The sequence below is a fragment of the Octopus sinensis genome, linkage group LG9 (assembly GCF_006345805.1).
Source record: "Octopus sinensis linkage group LG9, ASM634580v1, whole genome shotgun sequence".
NCBI classification, from domain to species: Eukaryota; Metazoa; Mollusca; class Cephalopoda; order Octopoda; family Octopodidae; genus Octopus; species Octopus sinensis.
In genome coordinates this window covers 59053755-59064307 of record NC_043005.1, presented here as the reverse complement: position 1 = coordinate 59064307, position 10553 = coordinate 59053755, and the positions used below count along the sequence as shown (strand labels likewise).

At 38.5% G+C, this 10553-nt stretch overlaps 1 protein-coding gene across 1 annotated transcript in view; it reads right to left on the bottom strand.

Annotated features, from left to right (window-relative positions):
* LOC115215434 (cilia- and flagella-associated protein 65-like) overlaps window positions 1-10553 on the bottom strand; it is a 1408515-nt gene that overhangs the window by 547411 nt on the left and 850551 nt on the right. Inside the window, exon 26 of the mRNA XM_029784597.2 lies at window positions 5530-5686. Coding sequence (XP_029640457.2) covers window positions 5530-5686 — 157 coding nt within the window. The remainder of the gene's footprint in view (window positions 1-5529; window positions 5687-10553) is intronic.

Here is a 10553-nt window from a genome sequence, read left to right as displayed (position 1 = left end):
GGCAGCGGTGGCAGTGGTAGTGGTGCTGGTGCTGCTGCTGGTGGTGGTGGTGCTGGTGGTGGTGGTGGTGGTGGAGGAGGTGGTGGTGGTGCTGCTGCTGGTGGTGGTGGTGGTGGTGGTGGTGGTGTGGTGGTGGTGGTGGTGGTGGTTGTGGTGGTGGTGGTTGTGGTGGTGGTGGTGGTGGTGGTGGTTGTCGCTGTCATCATCATGGTCATCGGTGGTGAGCTCAATCCGATAAACAGGGAACATCTGCTTGAATCAATAGATTTGCATGCGTATATGTATGCCTATATGTATGCATGTACGTGTGTGTGTGTAAGTGTATGTGTATGCATGTATATCGTCTCTGCATGTGCGTATTGTTGCAAAATGGAAAGTACTCATTTAAAGGTAAGAGAGAAAAGGAGAGAGAAACAGAGAGACAGAGGCAGAGAGAGAAGGAGAGGGAAAGGGGAAAAGATCAGGGAAAGAAAGACATACAGTGAGGGAAAGATCATTAGTAGTAGTAGTAGTAGTAGTAGTAGTAAAAGCTGAAGCATGCAAGATTTCTCCAATTTCCAGCTGGCATAACCCTATGTGATTGTTTACTTGTTATAAGGAGTAGATAAATTGATATCAAATTGGCTAACTAAATGTTTTCGTATTGACCTGAAATAATGATCAACTATGAAAACATCATAAAGTAGCTACTGATAACGGTGTACTGTAGGATGTTGTGTGATTGATTTGGTTTGGTTTGGTTTGGTTTGGTTTGGCTTGGTTTTAGTGTGGTGTTATATGGTATGGAGGTGGTGGGATTTTAGCTCTGGTTTTGGCATTAGTTGTGCATGGTGAGTTTGCAGAAAACCAGGTCTGTGATACACATTCGGTCTTTTTCTCAGTTGAATCAGATTTATATTATCCGGTTTCAAATTTTGGTACAAGGTTAGCAAATTTCAGGGGCTGGGGATAAGTCAATTGTATTGACCCCCTGTCCTCAACTGGTACTTATCTTATCAACCCCAGAAGGATGAAAAGCAAAGTCAACCTCAGAAAAATTTGAACTCAAAATATAAAAACAGATGAAATGCATTATATAAGTATTTTGCAAGCATGGCAATTCTGCATAGCAGAATTCCGCACGGCAGAATATATATGCATATATATATCATCATCATCATCATCATCATCATTTAACGTCCGCTTTCCATGCTAGCATGGGTTGGACGGTTCAACTGGGGTCTGGGGAGCCCGAAAGCTGCACCAGTCCAGTCAGATCTGGCAGTGTTTCTACAGCTGGATGCCCTTCCTAACGCCAACCACTCCGAGAGTGTAGTGGGTGATTTTATGTGCCACCGACACAGGTGCCAGACGAGGCTGGCAAACGGCCACGCTCGGATGGTGTTTTTATGTGCCACCGACACAGGTGCCAGACGAGGCTGGCAGACGGCCACGCTCGGATGGTGTTTTTATGTGCCACCGACACAGGTGCCAGATGAGGCTGGCAAACGGCCACGATCGGATGGTGCTTGTTACGTGCCCACAGCACGGAGGCCAGTCGATGCGGTACTGGCTACGGCCACGTTCGGATGGTTTTCTTGTGTGCCACATGCCACCGGCACTGGTACCACAAGATACAAATTCCATTGATGTTCATCTATTTTGATTTGTTTTGATTTTCACTTGCCTCAACAGGTCTTCACAAGTGTCACAAGAAGGAAGGTATGCACAGGTGGACTGACTACGTCCCAGGTAGGGGCCATGGTTATGGCCTGACTAGTCTTGCCGGGTCTTCGGATGGTGTTTTTATGTGCCACCGACACAGGTGCTAGATGAGGCTGGCGAACGGCCACGATCGGATGGTGTTTGTCATGTGCCCACCGCACTGACTACAGCACTGATGGATTTCTTGTGTGCCACAGGCACTGATACCACAAGATACAAATTCCATTGATGTTCATCTATTTTGTCTATTTTGATTTGATTTGATTTGATTTTCACTTGCCTCAACCGGTCTTCACAAGTGTCACAAGAAGGAAGGTATGCACAGGTGGACTGACTAGTCTTGCCGGGTCTTCGGAAGGTGTTTTTATGTGCCACCGACACAGGTGCCAGATGAGGCTGGCGAACGGCCATGATCGGATGGTGTTTGTTACGTGCCCACAGCACGGAGGCCGGTCGATGCGGAACTGGCTACGGCCACGTTCGGATGGTTCTCTTGTGTGCCACCGGCACTGGTACCACAAAGATACAGATTCCATTGATGTTCATCTATTTTGATTTGTTTTGATTTTGATTTTCACTTGCCTCAACAGGTCTTCACAAGTGTCACAAGAAGGAATATATATGCATATATATATATATATATATATATATATATGCATATACCATATGTCTGAGTGAAATTAACAGTCTTTGTGTGTTTGTGAATTGCTAATATGTATATATATGTTTGTATGTGTGTGTGTGTGTGTGTGTGTGTGTGTGTGTACATAATTATTTGAGGGAATATTAATCCAAACTTACAGGGAAAAATTTCAATTTAGAAATACTAAATAAAATTTCACACCAATTATGTACGTTTTTATTATTTTTTTTGCAATTTACTTAATATTTGGTATTTTATTGTTATTTTTACTTCAATATTTCTATTATATGTAATTTTCTAGATGGTGTAATTTAATTGTTCATTTTGAATTGATAAAAGGCGTTTTTTCTAATTTTATATATATTACTCTTTTACTCTTTTACTTGTTTCAGTCATTTGACTGCGGCCATGCTGGAGCACCGCCTTAAATCGAGCAACTCGACCCCAGAACTTATTCTTTTGTAAGCCCTGTACTTATGCTATCGGTCTCTTTTGCCGAACTGCTAAGTAATGGGGACGTAAACACACCAGCATCGGTTGTCAAGCAATGCTAGGGGGACAAACACCAACACACAAACACACACAAGCATATATATATATATATGCATATATACGACGGGCTTCTTTCAGTTTCCGTCTCCCAAATCACTCCGAGGCTATGGTCTGACAGCAGTGTGTGGGTGTGCATTGTCATGCAACAATGAAATTTTCTTCAGCAATAGACTTTGGCATCTGGTGTGAATTGCTGGCTTCAGTTTGTTGATGACCAGAATGTTGTTGACAGCAACTTTGAAGTTTCAACCAGCTTAGCCATCATCAGACTACAATGCAGTGGAGTTAGTTTTGTCTATATATAGTCCCTTACTTCTTTATTGCCCACAAGGGGCTAAACATAGAGGGGACAAACAAGGACAGACAAACAGATTAAGTCGATTACATCGACTCAAGTATGTGACTGGTACTTAATTTATCAACCCTTAAAGGATGAAAGGCAAAGTTGACCTCGGCAGAATTTGAACTCAGAACGTAACGGCAGATGAAATACCGCTTAGCATTTAACCCAGTGTGCTAATGTTTCCGCCAGCTTGCTGCCTATATATAGTCTCTGTTGAGACTGTATATAGTCTCTATTGAGCGTGTGAATTTGGGCGTGTGAATTTGAGTTGGGTGGTAATTAGGTTTTTATGGAAAGGTGTTTTAGAATAATTTTTAATTGATTAAATTTGGGGTTGTGTTATTGTCTAGAATTAATTCAAGCACGTAGTATTTTGGAAACAAACCTATAGACGTTTCTGAGAAACCAGTCTAAGGGGTCTATGACTCAAGAACCTATTTCCTTTGTGTGTATGTAAGTGTGTGTATCCGTGCGTGCATGCATGCATGCATGCATGCATGTGTGCGAGCATTATAAACCTTAGACTGGAAATGAAATGTTTCCAGTACAGGAAAACCAGAAAGCTTGTATTATTGGACATCACTTTATATGTAAAAGTTCTGTTCAGTTGGTGACTGCTGGAATACTGAAAGGAAGCAGTTGGAAAAGATGGTTCTTCATAGTTTTAACAGCTGGCTTCAGAAATACCAAACAAGAGACATGCTAAGTTGCATGTGGGTGGGAAGAGAATGAAGCTCTGTGACTGCCAATTCCTGTATGCATAACACATTTAGAATAAGAGGCTCAATTCTAATCTGATGCTTTATATCAGACAAGAGCGGTAAATGAAAGTTCAAGGCAGGCTGTAAGAATAAATGAAGAAAATTGCCAACCAAAAGCCTAGTTATGAAATGCTATGCAAAATTATCTCTACATCTAAGATATTTAAAGATTTACTACACACACATGTACATATATGTATATATATATATATGTATAGATATATATTATTAATAGTTAGGGAATGTAATAATTCCAAGCTAACAGGAAAAAATTTCAATTTACCACAACTAAATCAAAATTCACAATATTATATATATATATATATATATATATATATATATATATATATATATATATATATATATATAAATATAGTCATGAAACGTGCGTAGTCAATTTAATGTTTGATTTGTAATGAGATTTTTAGAATAATAATTATAAGATATTTAATTAATTTCTATGTTGTTATTATAGATAATATCCTTTCACTATTGAAGGAATAACTAAATAGCGGTTTGTCTCTAAATTATATATATATATATATATATATATACACACACATAAACACATGATGAACAAACAAGGTTGTGACCGAGAGGTTAATAAGCTTCCTTCCCAGCCATGTGGTGTCTGGTTTAATTCTTCTATATGGCATCATGAGCAATGTCTTCTACTATAATCCTGACCAAAGTCTAGTGTGTGGATTTGGTCAATGGAAAAGGAAAGAAACCTGTTGTGTGTGAGAGAGTATGATTGTGTCTGCGTGAGTGTGTGTGCGTGCATGGGTGTGTGTGTGTGTGTGTGTGTGTGGTGTGGTGTGTGTGTGTGTGTGTGTGTGTGTGTGTGTGTGTGTGTGTGTGTGTGTGTGTGCATGTGTCTGTGTGTGTATGTGTTGTGCCTCTGATTTAACATCATGTGATGATAGTGAGTGATCATCACTACTGCTATGTGAGCAAGGTTGCTCATTTCCAAACTTGCACGTAATGTGTTTGGCCTTGGGGAAATATGTAAATATACCTTCATATATATATTCTTTTATACTTTTATTCTTTTAATTGTTTCAGTTATCAGACTGCGGCCATGCTGGAGCACCATCTTCGAGAATATTAATCAAATGAATCAACCCATTACTTTCTTTTATTTTTTGAAGCCTGGTACTTAATCTACCGGTCTCTTTTGCCAAACTGCTAAGTTACAAGGGTGTAAACACACAGATACATACACACACACAAACACACACTCACACACACACACACAACACATATACGACAGACTTCTTTCAGTTTCCATCTACCAAATCCACACGCAAGGCTTTGGTCAGCCTGACAATATAGTAGAAAGATACTTGCTCGAAGTGCCACACAGTAGGACTGAACCTGGAACCACGTGGTATTTCCAAACATAATTTTTCAGTATTAGCTTACACATGTTGTAAAATTTTCTTCTTGTTACAGTTGAATTGTTTCATTTGCTGAGGTCATATTGACAGAAAAAATAAAACGAAGGAAATGAAAAGCTATGTTACCTGTGCATTTTTCAAATGGTAAGTCAATTCCATCCATTGTTTGTTTGAGCAAAAGTTTGAAGTGTATGTCACAGTTCTTTGGGTTATACAAAAGTATATCTTTAAGAGCAGTACAGCCAACTATGACCTCACCAAAATTAGTATATACTGGATCAACCTGAAATCAGAAGCAGAACAAAGACTTCAAAATATAAACAAATGGTAATTTAGGGGGGGGGGGTCATTAGAAAAATACAAATACCAGCAAGTAACTTCATATTTCTCTAATGTTCCCTTGGCTGTGGTTTTGCTAGACAGTAGATAGGGACAGTGGGAATCCAATGTCAAACAGTCCAACCCACCCCAGCATGGAAAGCTGACATTAAATGATGATTATGATGATGATGATGATGAGGAGGAGGAGGAGGAGGAGGAGGAGGAAGAGGATAATGACGATGATGATGATTATGGAGTAGCTATTTCACTCTGTCTTTTATCTTATCATCACTATCATCATCGTTTAACATCTGCCTTCCATACTGACATAATTTTAAAGATTTATCTCACTCTGTGGAAATGTTAAAATACCGGAAAATGATTAGACATAATAACTTCTTTAAAACTTATGATGAGTAGCATTCTCTGAAGTGAATAGTAGACAGAAGTGGAAGAAGTTAGATATGGTATTTTACAACTAAAAGAGCCATAGAAAAGGGAGTTAATGTATGAGCCAGTTGACTAGATATCTGTAATGTTGCCTTGTAGGTACAATGTGTGTGTGTTGTGTGCAAGTGTTTACAAACATTTTTTTTATGCGTTTATGTATGGTGATGGTGTGTTCTGTGTCGTGATTGGAAAGCAGTGTATGTATGGCATGTGTGTGTAGGTTGTATATGTGTATGTTGTTGGGTTGTGCATTTTATGTAGAGAAATATGGTGATGTTATGCATGCATATCTGTTATAACATGAAGAAGATTGTGTGAGGATGTGTGAGTGTGTGAATATGTAATTTGAAATCAGAAGGCAAAGAACCAGATCAGATGCTACAAGTCAGGTCTTTCAGCACTCTAATAGCTTTCCCCAATGCACTGCCCAGTACTGACCCTTTATTAAAATAAATAAAGGCGCCCCTTTTAAAGCCTAACCAGGCTCATGGGCCTGGTTTCCCAGTTTCTATGGCGTATGTGTTCCCCAGCTGGACAGGACACCAGTCCATCACAGCGTTACTCATTTTTGCCAGCTGAGTGGACTGGAGCAACGTGAAATGAAGTGTTTTGCTCAAGAACACAATGCATTGCCCGGTCCAGGAATCGAAACCACAATCTTATGATCATGGTGCTGACACCCTAACCACTAAGCCATGCGCCTCCACGACGCTTTATGTTTTTTTATTTTATCAACATTTAAATGATGAAAGTCAAATTTGAACTCAGAGTGCAATGAAACACTTTCCACAAGGTTTTCTACTCAATGACCTTGCATGTTTGACTGTTCACTACCTTCTCTGAAATTATACCCTACTGTCAGAAAAATGGAAGGAATCATTTGACAAATGTAGGCCTGGAAATTATCTCAAAAAGATGGTTAAGGTGGCATGTCTTTGATCATTTATTTGCGCAAATTTAGATAAAAGATAAACAAAATCAGGAACAAAGACATGATGGTGTTTTGTTTCCTCAATCAAATGTTTTTCTGTTCCAATTCATCAGATAGTTGGTCTCTTGCCATTTCATTCCTCCATGTGTAAATAACATAAATACGGTTTTGTATTCAAATGGAATTGTCTTTAAAAATATTATATCCCTTCCTCATCGCCATCAGTCAATATCAATTATCGTGAATAACATTTAAGACAAAAATAGAATTAATGAATAAATAAATAATTCAAGAAAAAGATTGACTGATGTTCTTTCAAGAGAAATCTCCCAGTGTGAAGAAATTCCAATAATTAGAGTAAACAATACTACAACTCCCTTATGAATTTGTAATGTATGAAACTGTAAGAAAACTATTAAGTGCATTCAATATTTCAGATACGATTTACAAAGTACTTCAAAGAAACACTGTCAAAATGTTAAACTCATAAACGAACAAATAGATAAATAAGCAAATGTTCTATAAAAGACATTAAATTATTCATAACCCAGCTATAATACAACACCAACCACCACTACTCAATTGGGAACAAAAAGAAGAACATATAGACAAATTAAATTAAATGACAATCTCTTTATATTCTTTTAAAAAAATGATGTTTCTGTATTCTATACACTTAGCACATTTGTGACCATATATCTAATACAATACACTACCTATGATTTTTAATTAATTTTTTAAGATGACCAGCAAATTGGTAAGATTTAGTAAAATACTGCTTTTTTAAAAAAATTATTAAGCTGTTGTTGGGGACTTAACTAGTAAAAAGCAAAATAGATTTCAAAGAAATTTATGATGGAAAGTTCTGAATCAAATATGAACAAATTAAAATGAAGGGCTTTAAATAAGCTTAAAGAAACAAAAACTGATGCAATGTTAACCAGGTTCATGTAACATAAAAAATTAATAGTTTTCAATTGTTTCTTTCACCCTCTTTGGAATAGGAATTTATTATTAATTTTTGCATGCATGCACAACAGAGTGTAAGTGATTTAAGAGGAAAACAGGGCATCAGATGTGTTGGTTTGGTTATGTGATGCATGTGGATGAGGACAACTGCATAAAGAAGTGCCAAGCTCCAAGTGTGGAGGATACCTATTTCTTTATTGCCCACAAGGGGCCAAACACAGAGGGACAGACAAGGACAGACAAACGGATTAAGTTGATTACATCAACCCCAGTGCGTAACTGGTACTTATTTAATCGACCCTGAAAGGATGAAATGCAAAGTCGACCTAGGCGGAATTTGAACTCAGAACGTAGCTGTAGACGAAATACCGCTAAGTATTTCGTCCGGTGTGCTAACGTTTCTGCCAGATCACCGTCTTGTGTGTGGAGGTTACTTGTGGAAGGGGTAGATCCAGGAAGACGTAGGACAAAGTGGTGAGAAAGGATCTTTGAAAATTGGACCTCACTGAGGAAATGACAAAGGACTGAGAGACATGGTAATTTGCTGCACATAAGACAAATCAAGCTAAATAAAATCACTGCCTTAAAAAGCACCCATGCCAGTCAGTGCTACACTAAAACACCCACACCAGTGCTGTGTAAAGGCAACCATGCCAGTGGCACACACAAAGCACTTAGCACACCCTGTTAAGTGGTTGGCTCCAAAATGGGCATCTAGCCATAGAAGCTATGCTGAAACAGACAGCTGGAGTTTGGACTGCTTCCTGCTAGCCAGCTCCAATATCAAACAGTTGTTGTTGTGGTTGATGATGATGATGATTATGATGATGATGATGAGGAGGAGGAGGAGGAGGAGGAGAAGGAGGAGGAGGAAGAGGATAATGACGATGATGATGATTATGGAGTAGCTATGTCACTCTGTCTTTTATCTTATCATCACTATCATCATCGTTTAATATCTGTCTTCCATGCTGACATAATTTTAAAGATTTATCTCACTCTGTGGAAATGTTAAAATACAGGAAAATGATTAGACATAATAACTTCTTTGAAACTTTTATATTTTTAAAATATATACATAAAGGTTATATACAAGGGAATGTTGAGAACTTCCTAGCTTTTGGTAAAAGAATATACAAAATCTGTTAATTATGACTTTTTTCAACATATTCCTTTCTTAGATTCACACACTTATTGCAGTGATCCTTCAGGTTTTTACCAAATCCACTCACAAGGCTTTGGTCAGCCCAAGGCTATAGTAGAAGACACTTTCCCAAGGTGTCACACAATGGGACTGAACACGGAACTATGTGGTTGGGAAGCAAACTTCTTAGCACATATATATCATATATATTCATATACATATATAAGCTTGTTAATTATATATATGTGAGAGAGAGAGAGAACAAAAAAGTCAGCGGGTGTGAGGCATGGATACCTGGTTTCACAGCTTTCATCATGCAATAATAATTTTTATTTTTGTATTTAATAGGTGCAGGCTGTGTGGTAAGTAGCTTGCTTTTCAACGACATGGTTCCGGGTTCAGTCTCACTATATGGCATACAAATTTTAGCACAAGGTCAGCAATTTCAGGGACAGGGCTAAGTCGATTACATCATTTCCAGTGGTCAACTAGTACTTATTTTATCGATCTCAAAAGGATGAACGGTAAAGTCAACCTTGGCAGAATTTGAACACAGAACAAGAATGCCAGACTAAATATTGCAAGATCATTTAGTCTGGACATTTAATGTGGCCATGTCATCAGAAATTTGCTTTCATATTACAAGACCTTGGTTCAATCTCATGGTGCAGCACTTATGATGTATGCATTCTTCCATAGTCTGATGTTGCTGAAAAGAGCTTAATGTGGATAGGGGTGAAGAGGAATGACCAATGGACCTAGTTATGGATTTCATTGGTTACTTACTCATTGGTCAGAGTGGCCTAGTGATCTGCAATACAGACTTGAGAACACAAGTGCACAAAAAGAATGACCCAGGTTCAAATCCCACTGGAGACAAGATTTTGGAAAGCAGCAGGAGGATACCTGGTTGTTATGATCTGGGTGGGCCCAGCTCCTGTAGAGTGTCAGGTATAAAGGCCGAAACACTTGTGAGATGGGAGTTCTCCCTCTGAAGATCTCTCCTGTGGTGAACACACCTTGCAACAAGTTTCTGTTATTTTTTCTTAGTCTTGCTTGAACCCAAGGCATCTGAGTGGTGAAGATTGATTTATTTCTGATGATCATGAAATGACACATGACATCATATAGAGAGTAACTGTTGATTATTCTTTTCTACTCTAGGCACAAGGCCTGAAATTTTGAGTCAATTAGATCGACTCTAGTACACAGCTGGTGCTTAATCTATCGACTGTGGAAGGATGAAAGACAAAGTCAACCTTGGCAGAATTTGAACTCACAATGTAAAGACAGACGAAATACTGCTAAGCATTTCACCCACCATGGTAACTGTTG